The sequence below is a fragment of the Nesoenas mayeri genome (genome assembly GCF_963082525.1).
Source record: "Nesoenas mayeri genome assembly, chromosome: 2".
Lineage (NCBI taxonomy): Eukaryota > Metazoa > Chordata > Aves > Columbiformes > Columbidae > Nesoenas > Nesoenas mayeri.
In genome coordinates, this window is record NC_137543.1 from 126223704 (window position 1) to 126245791 (window position 22088).

At 36.7% G+C, this 22088-nt stretch overlaps 1 protein-coding gene across 1 annotated transcript in view; it reads left to right on the forward strand.

Moving 5' to 3' along the window:
- The window catches only part of TBC1D5 (TBC1 domain family member 5), a gene marked incomplete at its 3' end in the record, with an annotated part of 285960 nt that overhangs the window by 150003 nt on the left and 113869 nt on the right, over positions 1 to 22088 (forward strand). The window contains exons 8-12 of the mRNA XM_080339712.1: positions 4905 to 5007; positions 11190 to 11287; positions 12769 to 12819; positions 12908 to 12977; positions 17901 to 18073. Of these exons, the coding sequence (XP_080195838.1) occupies positions 4905 to 5007; positions 11190 to 11287; positions 12769 to 12819; positions 12908 to 12977; positions 17901 to 18073 (495 nt within the window). The remainder of the gene's footprint in view (positions 1 to 4904; positions 5008 to 11189; positions 11288 to 12768; positions 12820 to 12907; positions 12978 to 17900; positions 18074 to 22088) is intronic.

Here is a 22088-nt window from a genome sequence, read left to right on the forward strand (position 1 = left end):
TTAATGTTGTCCTTTTCATTTCCATTGTTTAAATAAATTCCTGGATTACAATTTAAAAATTTGTCATTAACTTACATTGCTTTTTATTAAAGGTTAAAATAATTGAGTATTATATTCAGTTATGATAATCACTACCTTATGGCTTTTTATATTCCTTGTCGTTGAGTTCAACGCTCCATCGTCCAAGAGCATCAAGTAAATAGTGCTGTAGAGAGTGATGCTGACTGCACACAGAGTAGCAAACCAGACTCCCATCTATCAAAGCAGTTAACGATTTGCTCTATAATGTTTTTATTAGAATTCACTGAAGTGTAGCAATAATAGATGAGAAAAGTGGGTAGAAATATGCTTTTTAAATTGGTATTGGTTTAAATTGTTTTAAATTTCAGATTTCTGTTACCTAAAGGGAACTGTGATAAAGTTTGTCTGTTTGTCATATTCATATTCATATCTCACCTAATAACTAGATTTTTAAAACACAGATGCTCAAAACAGTGCTAATCATCCTTTGGAGTTTATGTACCTGAAGAATTCTGAGACAAAAATCCTCTCTTCCTAAAGTAAATGTCTAGTATGGATCTGATAAATCATACTTTAGAGAAGTATGTTTTTCTTCAGAAATTATAGAAGACTTCTAGCTCACCTGTGCCTAACTCAACTGTAGTAACCTAAAGTCAGGTGAGAGTAATGCAAGCCATAATGTCTTGTATGTAATTTTTTCCCCATTACATGATAAGGATTTCCAAGATTTACAAGGAAAGTAGGGAAGGATTTTAAGTTAGTCCTAACTCATTAGTCATCAACATTTCTAATTAATCACCTGACTTATTTTTTTATAGTAGTGTAGAGGTTCAGAATGGATTTTCCTTTAGCTGTCTAGGAACGTGTACTTTTGACCTGGAACCAAACACCATCTCTTTCAGTCTCAAGTGAGAAGCTTCTAAAAATGAGGGTGGGAAGGAGGATAAGGGAAGTTCACTATAATGCAAGTAAAAGACTTACTTTAAATGTAGATAGTTGTGACCAGGTTATGTCTATAATACTGCAATCTATTATTCTAGTAAAAAAAAAACAGGTATATGTGAACTAGCACCATAGCAACTCATAATAGGGTTAAGAATGCAGTAATTAATTACTGTCATTTAAAAGATGTATGAAGGACCAATGCTGATTTGTTTTGTGATGTTTAAGAAGATAAGTGATGAAGAAGAATTTTTTAAAATGTCCTGCAGAAACGGAAATCAGCAGATTGACAGTTGCAAGAGCATCTAGCTACCAGTCGAATCAAAATACCAGTCTGCTTTCTGGCATCACCTTGTACGTCTAGGGTTGTGAAAGGCTATATTTGATTGCCCTCTTTCTTTTTCCAGTATTTTAAGAAAACAAAATGTTTAGGGGGCATTCCCAGTGAATCAAGTGAATTTCTTTTCTTTTGTAGTATTATTTTTATATATTGGTATACCTAGAGTCTGCTTTGGGAGTAGCAATCACCATTTAGGACAGTGGAAGCTGTGTGAAGATGAGTAGTGGTAGATGCTGCTGTTTCAAACTCTCCATCTCCTAAACAACAAAAAAACCTGCACACCCATAAAAAAAGGTAGTGGAGAAGCCCTTGGGTGCTACATCGTTCCTAAGCATATAGAAGAGATGGGAAGAAACAGCAATTAATTGAGTATGAACACAGGAGACAATCTAGTATCTGTGTAAGAGGTGAGACTGCTGGAAGGGAGAGCTAGCTTTATACATCAATTTACTCCTTTTCAAGAAAAAAGTGAGCAATGGCAGTGTGGGGAAGAGTGGGGGGTAGTGGCTATTATTATCCTCTACCAAACCTTTGCAATTGCACAAGCATCTTCCATTTTTTTTCTGGTTTAGTATTTTTCCCCATTCCAGTTGAGTAACAGGGTTGGGAAATGGCAGGGAATCGAATCTGTTCGTGAAAAAAAAAGATGGTCAGTCTATGGCTGTGGTCAAGAGCCTAATTTCTGTGTGCTACTAAATTTTTTTCTTAAAGTATTTGTGCATCCTTTTATTTGTTTGCCAGCCTAAGATTTTTCTGTGTCAAAATCTGGCTGCCTCTGGTGTAGGGACCCCTAAGTGGTCTTAAGGAATGCTTTCAAAAATGATAGCAAACTCATGCTGGTCTTTGCTTTCAGAAAGCAGAGGTTTGAATGTGATGTTTGTAGCAGTTACGGTAAAACAGTCTAGCAAAATTCCCATGTCCTTATGCAATCTTTTTCAGAAATGTAATTAAATGTAATACTCTAGTGTTCATGAAAAGTATTCTTACCTTGCCTGATTTGAGGACACTGTATTTCAAAAACACTGCTTTAATCATAAAATGACATTCTCCGTAAAAATCCATCCTGAACTGATAGTTCCCTCATGATCTCTTGTATTTACATTTACTATAATTAATACTTCAGCCAGCTTATTCCTGAGTTCATTATTATCCTTTCTGTCACAATCTCTGGTATTACTAGATCCTCACAGATATCTCTGTGTATTTTTGAGTTTTCTTTGTTGGTTTTCTCTTCCTAAACTTCATAGGGCAGGCCTGAATAACAGTCCTTCAGAAATAATCTCTTCAAAGCCCTAAATTATGTCGATTACCATCTGCTGTAATGCACTTTTGGTCTCAGCTGTGTCTGTCCTTTACAGTAATATGATTAGTACGAGTGCATATGAGTGTCCAAATGTTGGTCTACTGTTACCCCCTCAAGGTGCCAGGAGAACGTTCCACCCCTCATCCCAATGCCTTTCTCAGGACTTCAGCATTGCTGCATTTAAGCCACGGTGTCTTTGCCTTGGCTCTTGGTCCAGATCCTTCATCCCAGGATTTCAAAGCACCTTTCTAGCCTTAATTAGTTATGTTTCTGTGCTTACCTGTCATCACCTCTGTGAGGTGACCATAGTAATAATTAACACCAATAGTTTTATCTTAATTGATTATAATTCCATATATTGTTTCTCCAACAGCCTTAATATAACTGGTCTAAAGTTTAGCATTGAAACTCAAACTTGGAAAGCAAGGAAAACAAAAACAAAACTTACCTGTAATCTGTGTGTTTCATTTTAAACCTGACAATACTATAGCCTTTATTTCAGCAATCTAGGCTGAGGCCTACTCTTGTCTTTTTAAGTATTCTTCATTTTTCTTTGTCCAACTTTACCTTTTCCTTTCTTTTTGGTATTATACCTTTCCAGGTTTGTTGTTGGTTGGTTGTGTTGCTGTTGTCTTAATTTGTTACTGCTCCATATAGCTGCATGTGGATTGGGCTGCTTGCTTTATGAAATGTTTTTTGCCCTATAGTTAGTACTTCAGTAAGCATGAAAACACTTTTGTTTTGTGCACTTGTTTGTTAAAGTGCATTCTGCATAACCACTGTATTTCCTACTTCCAACACTCAAGGAGCAGAAGGCACAAGTGAGAATTTCTTCGAATAGTTGCAGATTGTCAATATTTACATTTTCCTGAATTATACACAGGTAACAGGATTTTCTCAGAAGCTTTTTTTCCCTTATTGTCACACTAGTTCCACTTGATTCAATTTCACTTAAAGGTTATTTGCCCTACCAGAGTATCAAATGATTTCATAATATTAAGTTTTGTTTGAGACAGCTACTAAAGACAATGAAATGCCTAATTATGGTGCATCACAAAAGATGCTAGTAAGGTATATCGGAGCTTGCTTAGAGCTCAAGAAAATTAGGATACTGGGGTTTGTCAGTTGTGAGATATTTTAATAATCTTGTCATTAAAATGCTAATCATTTTTCAAATGTTCATGAAATATTGAACACTTGTGTATATGCTGCTTCTGATGTACTCTTCTTTCTTCCATTTTATTCCAGTTTAGAACTGGTAATTTTACAAACTTCTCTAACGTATTTTAGCTCTTCTACACTTCCTTTGCCCAACTTCCATCTTGAGAATGACAAAGAGCAGGGCTAAGCACCGTTTGTGAAACTGCAGGGCACACTGATGATCCAGTTACAGCTGCCAACCTAACACAGATTTAAAAAATGGGAGCATGTCATACAAAGTATGTGTATATCTATAAAGATTTGATCTTTGGGGCTTATTTTTCCAGTACCTGAATCGAATTAATCAACAGATAACTGTTTGCAACAGTTATAGTTTTAACTGACTTGCGTTTTTTAGGAGAGAAGAAGGTGCCTGATTGGTGGTTTTGATCACACTCCTTTTCCAGGTGTTCCTAGCAAGTTTTAGATTCATTGGCCAAGGACTGACAATCAGGGGAGCACAGTCACGGAGTTAGTTACTGTTGGGGTGCTGTGGCACTCAGGAACAGAACAGTCTTCTGAACTCCTGGGTTTGACTGTAAGAGTCCGTGCGCAGGAGGGAGAGGGAAGATCTCTGCTTCAGACGTTGCCTCTTATTCTGTCACCTTTCACTCTGCTTCAATTCGACTTGTTTCCATGACATGGAGGAGGAAAGGGGTGTGATCCTTAAGGTGGCTGGGAACATACTCATATGGTAGATAATTTTATTTGGATTAGATTCTCCAAGTCATTCATTTTCAGTGGATTGGCTGTGTGTAAGAAGTTGATGATTAACAGAATCTGCCATTGTATTTCATTCTTGCAGATCTCTAGTTTTCACAGTGTTAAAAGGAATTAATTGATTAAATACAACTGGTGATATCATCATATCTAAGTGGTGGACTGATGTATATTAAAGAACATGGTTCAGAATTTTGGTGGCAAAATAAAATAACAGGTCTTTAGAAGTATTCTTACTCTAGCAGCACCCACAATTCACAAAGCAGTGGGAAAGCAGACAAAGGAGGTGCTCTCTTACCTGAAACAGTTTCTAGAACACCAGCAACTGAGATTCTGCAGGCTGTATTGTTTACTTTCGCTGTATTTCTTCATTTTCAGCTTTCCTGAAATGCAGTATTTCCAGCAAGAGAATGTGAGGAAAATTCTTACAGATGTTCTCTTCTGCTACGCAAGAGAAAATGAGCAGTTGCTTTATAAACAGGTAATGAAAATACCGTACAGGTGGCACTCATTGACTCAACATCTTCTCTACGGTTTGACAATAATGTAGTTCTGTCGTATCTGAAGCTGTATCATAATGCTAAAGTAATCAAAGAGCTGCTTGTCAGCTGGATAGTAAGAAAAGTAAGCTTATTGAATAACATATGCATTTTCCTTATGAGACAGCCCTTCAGATTGTTTTCTTTAAGGTTGCTAGGTTGTCTAACTTCAAGTTTCTTAATAGACAATGTCTCTTTCTTCAGTGATGGTTAACAAAGAAAAAGAAAGGTTTTCTGTTCTTAGGTAAAGAAAGTATGCAGCAGGATTTAAAATTATACTGAATAAACAAAAAGCATAAATAGTGACTTCTGAAATTTAGGCCAAGTTACTATTTTAAGTCTTAAGTAATATCTTAAGTTCTTCTTCAAATTGCAAAAGCCATGCAGTACATTAGCAAGTAGATCCTTCATCTAACTCTGTGGCATCCAAATACAATGCAGCTGACAAATACCTCTTAACTGAAGGATAAGGGTGCTACAAATACCACTTTTACAGTGTTACCTGCTCAAACCATTTTTGATAGAATGGTAAAGAAAGCCTTAAAGCTGCACTAACTATGCATCCATATGGGATGCAGACTAAATTAATCTAACATTGGTTCTGAAGGTTTTGAAGTGGGTATAAGCTAGACACTAAATTAATGTAGCAGGACTGATACATGGAGTTATTGACATATTTGTCTATACAATATTGTATATATTGTTTCTCCAGGCTATTAACTGTAGGTTGAGTAGGGACTGACAGACTAAGGCATACTGTGTGCATGGACAAGGGATAAACTGTAGAGCAGCAAACTTCACATGGACAAAAAAAAAAATCATTAAAAAAATACAGAGATTCAGTAAATATGAAGATTTTTAAAAGATGCTGCATGCTTTCAAGCGTGATCTGTGACCACCATGTCCTTAAGCCAGGAAATTAGTGGCGTTTCATGAAAAGACCAACACATATGAGTTGAAGGAACAGTTACTTCTGAAGAGCTGTCTTACAGATTATACCAGAAATCAAATATATAGTTATCAAAGATAGCAAATCTCCATCAGCTGGTTATTTCTCATGTTTGACAAACTATGAGCAGGGAATAGTCTTGCATGTTAAAAAGAAAAAATGAGATTTGTGAGCTGTATTTTGAAGGGCACTTCTAAAGAAAACACTTCAGCAGTATTCACCCTCCCCTTTCTACTGAATATAGGCCAGAGTACTGATGATGGGAAAATGGAAGAACACATTCCAGCTAATTTAGTCTATCATTTACTGAACAAGAAGCATTATTTTATTCTTTGATATGACTTAAAAGGACTTAATTACCCTCTGCTTGTATTTAAAATCCTCTTGATTCCTTACCAAGAAATAATACCTTTCTACATAAGGATGGAATATTCAGCCAGATCAAATTTTTAAAAAAAAGCCCTGAGTTTCATCACAAGCTGTTAAAGCTATTATTTTCTACTAGGTGACACCCCGTTTAACATAGACCATATTGTTAATAGTTATGGGATTTTATTGAATTAATGAGACTGTTATCATGTAGTAGAATGTCTTGCTGAGTTAATTGAAACTGCAGAGATTATATAAATGGTATTAATGAACTTTGACTGCCTGATGCCTCAGCTTTAATAAAGACTGCTTGGTGGGCTAAATGAACATAGGCAGATAAAAGAACAGGTTCAATTTTGTGAGCCTACAGGCTGTTGACAAAGAAAACTTCTCTACCTCTGTTTTCAACTGGTGTTGCATCAGTGGTGCAGTAATTTCAGGATGGGGTTGCCACAGGACTAAAAGGACAGATGAAGAGCAGAATTTTTTTTTAAATGGATCTTGAAAAAGAAAACCTGTTGGATTAACCTCTCCAAAGTGTGTCCGGTGTATCACCCAAGTCTGGAGATGCTATGTCAACTCCACAAAACAGCAAGCTATTGTGGGTTTCCTCTCTTTTTGTGAATATGTGTCGCCTTTATTAGGAGCTTTTATTTTTTCTTACTTCACTTTAAAATGACGAGTTTGTTTGGGTTTTGGTTTTTTTTGGTTGTTTTATTTGCTTGTTCATTTTAAATTAGAGCTTCTGTTAGCTTACTAGTAACAATCTTGGTTTTTTGCCTCCATGTCCCTCTCTTTTTAGATAACGTTTCCTTCATGTCCATCAGTACACTTCTCTGAATTAGCTAATAGGAAGCAGAGTTTGTGCTGGTGACAGGATATGGCTTTTTCCCTCTTTTAGCAAATACCTGTGTTGCAGTCAGTCTTCTTGGCCTACTATTTTTATTGGTTCTGTTTTTACCATTGACTCAAGTCCCCCTTCCCATAATAATTTCCACTACATCAAAGCTGAGCATATTTTCTTGAAATTAATGAAGGTTACCTTTATCTCCAAGCTGCTCTCTGCAGTGACCTGAATACAAAGGCCAAATTAACACGTTTGTCTTCGTATTCAGTATCCATCATGGAACTGGTCCTGTTGTTCTCTCTGAGGATTCCTCCATTTCATTTTGATGACCACATACAACAGCTACATTTGCTATAACAATTATAACACTTGGCCAATAAATGAAAACTTATACTTCTGTCTGTCAACATCTGTACAGAACCCAATGTTTCTCTTTCAAAATATTTGGAAAAAGTTCTAGTTCCTTGACAATTCGCATCCTTAGAAATGTAAATCAAGTGTGTCTGAAGTTTGCAACATTTTTTTGAAGCTATTACATAGCATCAGCATATAGTCTTACAAGAAGCAATCAATAATGTTTGTTTAATATGCATATATGCATGAAAGTTGTCTTTGTAGTTAGGTTTGTGGGGTTTTGACCAGCGTGAAGTAACATTTTATGTGATAAAGAAAAAGATACTTCTGTCCCCAGTCAAATGGAATAGAATCTTGTGAAGCTGTATTACAGATTTTAAAGACAGAATCCTCACTGGGATCGTTGAATTTTTAAATAGCAGCTGTAAATATAAAATCTAAAGAGAATAGTATATTGTACTTAAGAATATGTAAAAATTACTCTTAGCATTCTTTGTAAGAGTGGTGCCAAAATTCTGGCCCTAGTTACACTGAAAAGAAATAGTGACAATTAAGCTAAATCACTAGGCTAACTATTGTTCACTCAAGATTTGGTTGCCCTTAGAGAAGACGATATAATTTTGAAATGCATTGATTCACTTTTCATTGTAGAAATGCTATACTTCTGGTTTCCTATCTAAACCATAGTCTGTGTTATGAAATCAATATTTTGTTGTAGCTGGGAAGTGTCATAAAATTATCTGAGCTCTGTCAACTTATTTATTAACACTGAAGAGTTTTAGTAAACTGCAGCATTGAAAAAATATGTGTATGTATATTACACTGGTGGCTTTTCTTGCCAAGCTAAAAATCTCTAAACATTTGAAGTACTCTTGTAACTGAAAGATCAGAGATATCTTTTTGAAATCCTGATATTCCATCATCTGTTTGCTTTGTTTTTGTTGTATGTGGGCAGCCACATTATGATTCTACTTTATTATAAATTTGATATATTATTATGTTGGAAGAATGCATGATGTGCTTTTATCTTCTATAACTAATTCTTATTTTATGTCCTCTTTCTTTTTCTTCAGCTTATATGTTTACAGCTTAGGTGGTAGTTTTATTAGATAGTCAAGTTTTTGGCATTTCCATTTCTCTTATTTCATGTTAGTATATCAGGGCGAATAAAAGATTAGACATGGAGCTGTTAATTAACTGAGGGCTGTATGTATGAAGAGTACAGCCTAGGTTATCTACAGTTTGTTTAAATATTTTTGCCACTTACATTTATTGTCAAATCCTGGACCTATCTCGTTATTTCTCCTATTATTTTTTCTCTTGGTATGACCATAAGACTGTCAGAAAGCTAAAGCTGTCAATTTGTAATCTAACCCATATTGTGTTGGGGAATTTTACATCAGCTCCTGAAATCAAGGGGCTACATTTGATTTAATTTTTTTTTCCTAACTGAGTTTATATTTAGCCTTCCTCTTTCAAAGTAGTCCCTAAGGGTTCAGAAATAGGAACAGAAAGAAAAACTTCAGTCTTCAGTAGTTTTGCTGTCTCTAGATCTGCCCAATCAACTGGCTGCTGCTTCTGTATCCCTTCAGTTGAGGCTGTAACAGTCATCTCAGTCCTGAAGAAATTAGAATTAAATTCCAGTCGATAGTACACAGAGAAAGTTCTAAATGTCCTTTTTTTTTTTAATCTTCAACACTGCCAGGTATTGGAATTTCCTCTTACGAACAGACAAAATTCACTAACATGCCTCCAAGCATACTCAAAACAGATAATGATCTTGAGGGGGCTTCCACATCTACCTCTCTGCTCCATTTGGACGACTTAAGGAAAATCCCCATTATTTCCAACAAAAACTAAAGGTTTTTAGTAGTTAGTGGACCTGTTTGATACATATGAAGCTGATAAGCTGACTCCCTGGTATTGAATACTCCTCAGATGCTACATGGAATACCAAGTGTTGTGCCAGCAAAGCAGCAGGGTAGCTGCACAAGTGTGTGACTGTCATTGCTCATGTCTGTCCATCACTGAAAGGGCTGGAAAAGCAAGTGGACAGGCTTCCTAGCTTGGAAACACAAGCACAAGAGTAGAACAGCTCCTGTCTGGGGACCCATCATCTGACTCCTGCCAGCTGCCTCGGCTGCCTGTGAGCTTGATGGGCCAGCCCCAGTGCTCTTTCTGCCAGCAGATAGACAAGATGGTCTTCCTGGCACCCCTGTCTGCCCAGAGCATGCACCTGGAGCTGGGACTGAGCCTCCACTTGGGGCAGCAGTCGCACTGTTGAACTGGAGCACTGCTGGCAGCCCACGCTTCATCCCACAGCTGGGACAAGGACTCCACCTGGAGCAAGACCCACCCGGGTAGCCTGGGCACCTGGCACCAAGTCCCAGGTGTAGTTGGGGGTTTGGGGCTGAGATCAGGAGTTCCATCCTCTTGAAATGATCCCTGTATCCAGTAGCAGCCAGACAGGTCTCAAGCCTTCATATCGCATCCCTTCCATCACTGAAGGGCTCACTTTTCCATGGCTGATCTCCAGCCCAGCCTGTAGCTTGCATAGTTCCTACTTGCCATCTTAGTCCACCACTGGGAGCCCAGTTTCCCCTCGCATAAACAAATTCCCCAGTTATGATACCCCAAATCCTCCTTTTCCGTGATCTATTCTGAGCGAAAGGGCAGAACATCTGCTGAAGATGAAGTTCCATTCTGCATGCTGTAGTTTTTACCTGGCAGTGCATTGCCACTTGCCAACGGGATTGCTCTTTTCCTGAAGCGGTTGCTTCTGATAACAAATTGACCAGCCCCAGGTGAATCAAGGCAAATCAAGACTCCTGTTGTGTTGCTGGTGAGCTCTGGCTACAAGCATCGATGGCTGGCCTGGGTGGCCCAGCCCTGCTGCTAATGCTGGCCTAAGTCCTCAACTGTCCACCAATCTTTTCCCATCCTGCATGTTTCTCTATTTTTCTTTATCTTAATATAGTTTGTATATATAAGTAGTAGTTTGTAATGGAACAGTACCAGGTCTCCTATGCATTGTGTTATAATGACTTTATTTTGAATATTGACATAATGGCTTTCGAAAAAAAAAGGAATACCAAAAAAACCCCTATTTCTTTTGTCTATAGGAATGTAAGTTTCATTTTCTCATTTCTCAAATACCTGTCCTTGTCTCCTCTAAAGGCTACTGCTATGCTGGTTTTGGAACATTATCAAATAAAAAATAATAGTACATTTTGCAGTTTGTCCCTATTGCAGATCTTTGTACTGTGGATCACGATTGTAATTATCATAAATAAAATTCATATTTATGAACACAGATCTTGGAGTAAACTGCCAGGTGCAGGGTTGACTACCATTGCCAATTTGTTGTCTGTTGTGTTAGAAAAAGGAAGAATAACTTGTTTCTGTATGTTATAGAAGAATAAACATTTGGATTTAATCAGAATTTCAGATAAAAGCCATTGATTATGAAACTGTTCTGTTAAGAATATAAATGTTCCTGCTTTTATTTAGTCTGCACCTATTACTGCTGGCTCCCTGTTGCTATGTATTATGAACTATTGTATGACTGGAAAATCTTACTCTGCTTTTGCTTCTTTTATGTTTAGGGTATGCATGAACTTTTAGCTCCCATTGTCTTTATCCTGCATTGTGACCACCAGGCTTTTTCACATGCCAGTGAAGCTGCACAACCAAGGCAAGCATTGTGTTTTATTGGTATACTATTAAAAATCCATCTTAAAAAGATTAATGAAGTCGGCTAGGTTAGAACTTATGAATGAGTGTTACTTAATTCTTTGTTTATAATTGATAAATTGATATCAGAAATGGTTGTGTCCTTATGCTGTTATGGGAATGTCCTTATATCATCTTCCCTACCACAGCTTCTGAAAGGGGATTAAAAGTGCAGACATTGGCCACTTTACAGGTATTAGCTGTTGAAAAAAGGCAAGACAATAAACTCAAAGGAAAACCGTAATCAAAAAGCTTACATACCTACTCTTGCACCTCATTCTTGTTGCCAGAAATGGTTTAGCTTTTGTCATTGCAGAGAGGAAGCAGATTAGAGAATTACAGTCATTGAACAGCCACATTACCAACTCTCTTTCCTCATATCTTAAAAGAGAAAAAACAATCAGCGCAGACAAATTGTTGTGATTGGTGTTTCTTTCATTACCTGCAATGTTGCAGCTGCAATATCCGACTATCTTTTGACTTGGTAGTAATATTAGGTTTAGCTATTGATTCTCCATTTCACTCACACTGTCTGTGTGTGCATGTAGTCACATACATATGTATAAAATATTACATCCCACATGACTGTCTGTCAGCCAAATTCAGATGCTTTTTTTCTTGCCCTATATGTAAAGCATTTTTTGGGGGGGAGAGAGCAAATGAAATAGTTGCCTTTTTGTATAACTTACAATATTTAGGTCATTTGATTTGTCTTTTAGCACTCTCTTTTAGAGTTCAGCAGTGAATAAGACAATTTCATTATATGTACTGTATAATATAACCTCTGTTAGCACTCCTCAGTGTTGATTGTCCAAAGGCAGTTAAGCATAAGGATGGAGATGATTTACAAGTGTGTGTTTTTATTCAATGTCAGTCCTTAGATATCCTGAAATTACCTTGAAGATGCTCTTCAGTGCTAAGTAACTTAAAATAACCATGTGTTATGCACAGCATTCTGTTCCATCCCCGCTGAAAAAGTAGAGCTAAGCAGCAAAGTAGATGGAAAAGAGGTGCTGTCACTGATTAATTGCTGTTAAAGTACAATAAAAATACAGACTATTAAAACAAAATAAATTAATGTTTTGATACTGCGTATTTGACCAGTAACCATTTTTTTTTTTGTTTGGGACAAACAGTGATAGATTGTGCAGCAATCAATTATTCTAGATCAAGCATATTCAAATAATACATTGTGACATTCAGTAATTTGTTATTTGGAATAATTAGATGGTTACTTCATTGTAGTGCAGACAAGGCAGCTAATTTGGTTTTGATCTTTATAAAAAGGAAAGACTTCATTTGTTCAATGGAGTTGCTCTTTTTAATTAAAAAGGCTAGTTTTCTCATTTGCACTTTATATGAAAGTTGGCTTATAAATACATAATAGTACATGCAGAACGCTGACCAAGAATAAACATTCACATTTGGATTGTTCACTGTTGCTTTTTTCAGCGAGGAAATGAAAGTTCTTTTGAATCCTGAATATCTGGAACATGATGCCTAGTAAGTTTTAACAACTTCCTTTACATTTAATTTGCTTTTATTTGTAATACATTATTTAACACCAAGTTTCTGGGTTTTTCCCCTTCAGTGCAATGTTCACACGTCTTATGAAAACTGCAGAACATTGGTTTTCAACTTTTGAACATGACAGTCAGAAGGTAAATATTGCTCTAAAGTGTTGTGCAAACACAGATTCTCCTATGTATGAGTGATGTTCTTGTGCAGCATTCGAAAGGTCAGTCATAGGCACATCTGTGTGCCCAAACCTGTGTAAATGTCATGGTAAATAAATACATACAAGCAGTGTTTAACGTATTGAGACTTACATTGTTTTAAACTGTTTACAATATAAACAATTTGCTGTGAAAGCAAAACTCTGGTCATAGATTGTCTGTCCATCACAGGTCAGGATGTGTATTTCTCTGATTTTATCATTACATTTCCTTCCTTTTTTATCTTCTTAATCTCAGGTATTCAAACAGGGGGACTGTCTGTGCCTCCTTAGATCTCCTGTGTAGCTATACAGATGCCACTGTATTTAGTATGTTGATTCTTTGCAGGGACCATCTAGGGAGCATCTAGGCCTTGCCTGTAGGCATTTGTCACGCATGGCATGAAGGATAGTTCCCTCTGTCCATTTTGCCTCAGGCAATTGCTCAAGATTTCCTTTGAATACTTTTTTGCTATCTCTTTCCCTGTTTATATAGCTCTTTTTTTAATTCTGAAAAATGAATTGTGTGATGGATTGTATGTAGAAGGCTCTAGCAAAACATAGTTGTATTACAGGCATCATTACAGTGTATCATATCCTCCAAACTTAGTTCCACCTTGATTCACTTCAGCATTTTTCACATAGACCATGGGGAATCTAGAGTTAACAAAATATTAGTCCAAGACTCCCATAAAAGCTTCTCTTCAAATATTTAAAGGTATCTGTGCCTATATTTTATTAGACATGAAGCATCGATATCTTGACCTAAGATACCTACTGTTGTAAATTACTGTTTGAAATAGGATTTTTACATAATTCTCAATAACTAAGGATAAAGCATATGAGATACAAATTTTATGAACTTATTACACAGTCACTTTTATTCCAACAACAAAACTGTGAGACATGTTTCTCTGAGCGTGGCTTTTAAGAATTCATTGTATCCAAATGTATTTGTTCCAATTTCTGTGATGGAGGTGGTGAAGTCTGAGGCTGAATTTTATTCTGGGAAATAACTAGGTCTGCTTACAGTTTTACAGTGCTTGGGTAGAAGGTGAAAGTTTACATTGCCCTTTCCAGTCCTTTCATGGCATAAAAAATTAACAATGCAAAGCGCATGGATTAATATCTAGTTGTTTGTTCTTGTTCTTTGCAAACATGTATAATCTTTAATAATCCTTTCTTGTACATATGCCTTTTACGATCATGACTTTGAGGGTTGGCTACATAATAAAGTCTGAATCTTCACAAAGGCAGCAATGAAAGTTTGTGCTCTGAGAGACATGTTACATTTTATAGCCTCTAACAGTTGGTTCCATTATTCCCAATTGCCATTAGAGGAGCTTCTCCAGCTACTCCATTCCCTAGTGGTTAATGAGAGAAATCTGTCCACAGTTTATACTTGTACTATGTCCTAGCCTCTCTTTACTGCTGTAGCATTTGTTTCCTAAATGCATGAATGTATAAATTGTATTAGTATCGACTGCCAGCCATTCCAATTCGTGTTGTGGTAGGTAAAGTTTTGTGGCAGGATTTGGTTCCTAATATTTGATCTGGATTTTTCAACTGCATTTCACTGATATCCATATTATACTGTTCTTAGAGGTGAACCTGATGCTCTCCTGTAAATAGCAAATCTCTGACCTGTCCCCCTTTTCATCTTTTTATTGTGAACCACATCCCTTTGGGACTCATCATTTATATTTCGTGTTAGCAGTACATGACTAAACCCATACACTCAAATGACTTATTAATAGAAGCCCACAAAAAGAGAGTGAGTGTTTTGTCTCATGTGGCAACTTAATATATAGTGAATATGGGCAGGGGCATGGTGTCATGTTGTCCACTTGGCTTCTGTGCTTTAGGCACAGGCACTGTGAGTAATTTCTAATTAAGCATTTTGGCAGTTTGGTTGTATTAGTCGATTTGAGCATCTTTCTATTCAGGCAGTTTCTTTCACACTAGCTGACGTGATTTTTTTGGAGCGATTTCAACAGACTAAATGTGGTGTCATTTTCTCAACCAAATTGCATGACAGGAGACAACAGGCGTATCATGTGCACTGTAGTCATCCACGGGGCTTCTCGGTGGAGTGCACCAAACCAGGAGGCATGGACAGTCAGGGCACTGATTATTGATTGCAACTGCTGTCCCCACAGATTCTGTCATGCTTTGAAGATTTCTGTTAATAGGGCTAATTTCTGAGATGCCGATGAACTGTATTTTGATGGATACCATTTACTTATCTCATGTTTTTAAAAATGGTAAGCCAGCTTGTATTACTTGATGCACTTGGCCATGTTGATAGTCAGTCAGTCTGACAGTCAGCAATGTGTCAGTGCTGCATTATGCCAAGGTGTACAAATGCTGCAAGTGACAAATAACTCCAGTTTTGGCACTACTCCGTAATAGGAAGCTTGCATTGGTTTTGATATTCAGAATCTTTCGACACTTGAGCCAGTGTTTAAGGGTCTGTCTTCTAACTTTGTAAAGATGGCTTTAAGCCAACAGATGACTGATTGTGTAAAGATAACTCTGGGTAACTAGCTAGTCTTCTCATATTACAAGTTTGACTAAGTAGAAAGATTCTAATATTGAGATTTCTGTATGAGAATGTATGCTTATAATGAAGAAAAGCTTAAAAATACAGATCTTTTGAGTCATCAGAGTGATTGCAGTGGTATCAAGCTGAAGTTAAACTCAACTTGTATAAACCAGAATAAAGTCTGTACCTCAGATATGTGCCAGCTGATGGAACATGCACAGTCTGTGAATACGTGCAGTTACACACTTCTATGATTAGTTTCAAAGATAAATTAATAAGTTTATGCAAAAAATTACTACAGGCTGGCATGTAACATTAAGGCAATATGTTTTTCTGTATAGATTGGAAGGAGATTAGTGGATACCCTTTTTCAATATTTTGCATTCTAGCATGTTACTAATATGAAATAAGCCTGAAACAACAATTCAAAATAGCCATACAATGGAGAAACAAAAATCAGGGTAAAAAGAAGGCTGCCCAAATGGCTAATAAAGAAGTTAATAGAATAGTTACAAAAGGAGGTAGGAGAAATATAATATCCTTTCCCAACATACATGCAGCTCTGAAGAGCTTCAGTATTTAAGTAAGTAGCAATATTTCCTATTAGTCCCTAAGATGCTACATGTTTTATTTTACATTTCTGATTGGGAGAACAGAAAAGATTTTGAACGAAAGGATGCCATTTCAGTGAGCTTAATTTGACAGTCTGAGGGAGCTTTTGTCAAGTGATTTGCTAGGGCATGTTAAATGAATATGTCTTGGTACCACAACAGCATGGCAAAACACCACCCTGTAATAGACAGATCAGTCCCTTTGCTGCAGTTGCTGTAGCAAAGCAACAATTAAGCAGATTTTAAGATACAATTTACAATTAATCAGATCTTTAAACAGAAACATTTGACTTTAAATCGCTGCTCAGCACCATACAATATTTTTTGCAATGCAGAAATGGAATAATTAAGAAAAAATATTTCAAGCAAAGGAGATCAACATAAAAAATAGGCTTTTTGGTAGAAACTATTAAATATTCACTGCCCACTTGAATGTTAAACCATGTTGTAAATGATTGTGAAGTATGGGGACTTCTCTGCCTTCCTCTTAAAATGCTGATACAGAAAGATTGGGGTTGAAGAGGGACTATAACCATAGGAAACAACCTTCGGGATAGTCTATCGAACAAAAAAAAAGACCCTTTCATTGTTATTGAATGTTAAAAATAATGTGCTTTTCACTGTATTGAACCACATGAATTTCGGCAGTTTAAGCTGTAATGAAGTCTTCTGAAAGTATTAACCCTTTGACCTTGATAATGCTTCTCTGTCAATATACTGAGCAAAAGGATAGAAAAACAATAACTATTGTTTAAAGTGGAGCTTTCGGGTCAGAGAGCCATGATGACATATTGCAACAAAGTTATTGTGAAACCTTCTCTTCTTACTGTTCAATTTTCCTTCTTATATAACTTTAATATTGTTCCTGACAGCTCCGTTTCCCTTTTCTTAAGTTTTCCCTTCATAGGTTTGATTTGTTCTTTTTTTATTTCTCATCCTCCTTCTTACACGATTCCTCTTCAGCTGAGTTCATTACTTGGTGCGGTTCTTGCTAGCGTTCTCTCTTTTTTTCAATAATACTTCACTCTTTTGCAAGAAGAACATGTTTAAAGCAATATCAGGTTCAAGGATGCTAATGCTCCAGTAGTTTCCTTCCTCTATTTTCACTTGCTGTGTGTCATGTTCTAGATCATTACATGGTTTACATAACCTTTACGTCCAACCTAGTCATCAGGTTCATCTCTCTATTCTATTTCTTCTTTGCTTTAAAGGTTTTCTGATGCTTTATTAAAGTTGCATGGATTTTGAAGTACAGTCACCAGATTTTTCTGAGCAAGAGAAGCCTGTTTAGAAAGGCTTGTTCAAAAATAAGTTACTTTCTATTTGGTATGCAATCTATTATCCTCTGAGGGCATATATTCTCTACTAAGTTACCATTCGTCTGCTTTGCTCTGGACTGACTCAGACTGCTGATACTAAAGTTGAAATAAAGCTGCCAACATTTCATCAGAGCATGAAGAGTAAAGCACACAGGTAAAAATTGACAGGGAGAATGAGAGTGTCAACCTTGGAATCACCAGGAAGAGAAGTCTCACAATACGTTCCACAGAAGTGGACACTTGAGATTCCTCTTTTGCTGGAAAAGAAATGGGTTATTAATTTGTTTACTTGGAAGCCAATGATTACAATGAAACAAATCTCTTTTCAGACAGTCCCTTTAGACAATAAGGCTTCATGAGATGTTCTTTTTATCTTGTGTTTTCTGTGTCTGCAGGAGAAAGATGTGATGATTACACCTATGCCATTTGCAAGGCCACAGGACTTGGGCCCATCTATTGCTATTGTAGCAAAGGTAAACCAAATTCAGGATCATCTGCTGAAGAAGCACGATATTGAGCTGTACATGCATCTGAACCGATTGGAAATTGCTCCACAGATTTATGGAATGTAAGTTTTTGCAAAGCATTATTTAATTCCTTCTTGGTTTATTTCATTGTATTAGGGCATTTTTTTTTTCCTTAAATTTAAGATTAGTGAAAACACGATAGAAAGAAGTAGTTGTTATCTCTTAGGTGTTACTAAATTGGCAGCATTACAGTAAATGACACCGCACGGTTATATTTATGACAGAGGCATTCCCAGTAGAGATAAAGTCTGTTCAGCAACATGTTAGAGAACTTGATGAAGACTGCCAGTGCAGTGATGAAGTACGTTCTGAGTCAAATACATGTTTTACCTGTGCTTTTGACATAAGAAGAACTGGGATAATAGGACACAAAGAAGAGGGCAGAGGGGAAATCATTAGTGTTGAATGATTTATTTACTTATTTCTATCACCAATTCAGTATGAGTGAAGTTTTCCCTATTGTAATAACGGGATTTTGGATACTGGTAGTACAGATGTGGTGGGGCATGTTAAAAGCTAAGGCATGGAGATAATAAAGTACCTGTGTGATGGGTCAGCCCACGTAGTCTTTTTTCCATTGAACTGGCTCAGATCCATTCAGCTGGCTTTGTATCATGTGTCCTGTTCCAGGGGGTGCTTCTTGGACCAGGTAAGACTTTGGATGTGGCCTTGTCCATGTGTTTGCACAGCATTGCATCCAAACCTGTTTGGCTGCCATAGTCGATCTGGGTCAATACAGAGCATGGAACTTGGATGAACCATGAGTTAACTGTGGTTTTAAGAAGGAATTTTGCCTTCATCACCTGGAATTCTAGACAGTTGGCTCATTTTGATAATTTCTTAAAGAGTTGGTGAACCATATGTACAGTTGCGGTGACAGAAAAATTACACTTTTAATTTGTTCTATTTTTCATTTTTTACAATGATATAAAATTAAGCTTGGCTTTGCCTTAAATAATAAAAAAAAAGGTTTAATTTCTAGGTGTGAGTTTCCAAATGTAATTGTGAGTTACATTTAACAACTCAATAGAAAATATAAAAAGGGAGGTAAAAGGTGACTAGGTAAATGTCAGACCATAACTGCAATACTTAACATTAAAGTCTAATTTGATGTTATAGTAAAATGGAAAAATGCTGTGACATAGAGAAGAGTTAAACTAAGACGAAGTAGTAGTCCCAGGCTTACAAATAACATGTATTTGGAAGATAAATGTAATTCTACAAAACTTATTTACATAGGTTTGATAGCAATGGGTTACAGGAAGAGGGAGAATAAACCAAGTAAACTCAAGGTATTAAAGGTACAAAGAGGACATATTGTCCTATTACAACATTTTTTGCATAGTGTGGAGTTGTGTATTTTCTTAATATCGTCACTAGTCTGAAAGAGAAAGCAAGCATCCTTAATAAACTTCAGGGGTAGTAATGAATAAATATGCAGTGTAAATTTCAAGGAAAACAAAAAGACAGTGTTTCTTTTTTATGCAATCTTATGAAAACACACAGAAAATAAAATAAGATAAACCTCAGAAATTTGCAGACAGATATTTTGGGGCAAAAATAATTTGTACTGTAAGTATTCACTTCAGTATAAGATTTTGCCTCTCAGTAAGAGAAATAATTGAAAGAAAAAAATCAGACTTTAGCTCAAACTATAACATTATACAGAAGAACAGTGCAGTCTGGTGTGGCATAAATAGAACTGAATCTGAATAAAGAAATTTACAGTTAAGGGAATGAATTATGAGAGAGAGCTTCAGGCTGACTATCAGGAAAGCCTTACTAACAGGGAGCTGTTAGACTGTAAAATAATATATCAAAATTAACAAAGGAAAAACCATCAGCATATTTTAAAGACAGGCTTTGAAAAGCTCTCAGAAATGGGTAGTATCATAGAGAATGACTCTACACTGGCAGAAGAGGAAAGTAGGTTGCCTGTGAGGTCATATCCTTCTCTGATTTCTGATTTAATATAGAGGACAGGAGAAAAAGAAAGGGAAAGGAACATGACTGTGTTGTATTATTCTCACCTTTAATGATGTCTGAGCTTTTCAGAATAGTAATTTCCAGTAGCAAGCCAGCTGACAGTCTCAGATGCTGGATCTTTTCCTGTATTTAGCATTTCTTGATCTAGAAACAGCATTTCTTCAACGTAATAGGTTATTAATAATTGCTCAACCTAACCCAAGTGCAGAATTCATGTGAGCTTTTTGCTGAAGTTTATTGTTTTGCTCAAGTTTGTTGGATTTGCCAACAATAAATACTTACCTGACAGCCATCAGTCAAAAAGCGTACAAATTTTTGTATTATCACTCAAAAAGCATACAAATGCTAGAAGGAAGACTGGAAACTTTCCTCACAACATATTGTGGCATTCCTGGTGAAAAGTGTCAACATGAAAGACTGGTATTTAGTGGCAGTCTTCCGTAGCCTGAGTGAGTTATACAGTTAATTTATATAAAAATATAGTATTTTATGCTTTGCATCCTTCTATAACCTTCTGAGGGAAGGTAGAAACAATTCTTGTATTTTCATACAGTTGATTTCAAGCTTTGATGTTTAAAAATACTCCTTTTATTTTTCAAACATTAGGGAGACTTGTTCTGCTGGGAGAGCAGGTACCCTGGTCTGTTGTACAATTCCATGGTCAGAAACTGTCCTTTAAAATAACAGGTGGTTACATGCTTCTTGAAATTATGCTTACCTGCTTACAAGACCAACTTTAACAGGCATTTCAGTACGTGTGATACAACTCTTTAATTTTGGTTGCTGTCCAGTGGTGCAAAGGTTGTATACTGGCTTTGTGGAAAAGTGTACTCATTATAGTAATTATCATGTCACAAAATGTTAGGGGGGGATTGGAAGGGACCTCAAAAGATCATCTAGTCCAATCCCCCTGCCGGAGCAGGAACACCTAGATGAGGTTACACAGGAAGGCGTCCAGGCAGGTCTTGAATGCCTCCACAGTAGGAGACTCCACAACCTCCCTGGGCAGCCTGTTCCAGTGCTCTGGCACCCTCACTGAGAAGTTTCTTCTCAAATTTAAGTGGAACCGTTTGTGTTCCAGTTTGTACCCATTACCCCGTGCCCTATCAGTGCGAAAAAAACATATATTTTTCCTTCATTGGTTAGTCCTCTGCAAACCGCAGTGTCATTAGCCTGGTCTGCCAGGCTGCACACTGGAGGTGCTGCAAGTACGCAAGAAATCTTTTTCTCTGGGTAGTTCGCATTTTGTGAAGTTTTAGGTCAAGTGAGCGGATATCTTTATCTTCTGGAGTGCTTCAGTTACATGGCTGTCTCATTTCATTGCTGATCAGAAAGAGAACCCTGTTAGTTATAGTAGGGTATACATAAGTGTGTGTATATACATATGGGTGTATATATATATATAGGTGTACATATACTAGGGTCCTGGCTATGCCACACTTCTGTGCTCTGATCATTCAAGTTGGTGTCATATACAGTAGCAGCCTTAGCACTGGAATTTCTGTAGCTGGAAATTTTGTGAGACGGCTCATTCATTGACTTGCAGTCAGCTGCTGCGTGTCCCTGTGATAATTATTCAGCTGCTATCAATGTCACCTAAAATGGAACCAGCAATAAGGCTTTGTGCCTTGTGATTCTTCAGCCTTCTTTATCTGCCACGTCTCTGGCTTGGTTTTAGACCCTAAAATCATGTTTTGCAGAATAACATTTTTTCACATTCTTGGTAGCACTGGAAATTGTGTATGGTCTAACCATAGTTGCCTAATCATGCCTCATTTTGTAGTTTGTAAAGTAAAGCAGAAGAAAGGTTTGAAAATAAATTGGAATTGATTACATCAACAGTTCAGTGACATGCTTCCTGATAATAAACTTTTCTCTAAATAAAAACAAAAAAATGCTCAGATTGAACAAAAAGATTGGATACTCTGAAGGGCTGACAGATTGAATATGCAGTTTAATTGTAAAATTAGATGAGTTAACAATGATTAATGTCCTAGGTTAAATGGTATTCTAGTGTTAATTTCTTTGACCCTTACATCTAATTCATGTTAAAGTACAAAATAATTATTG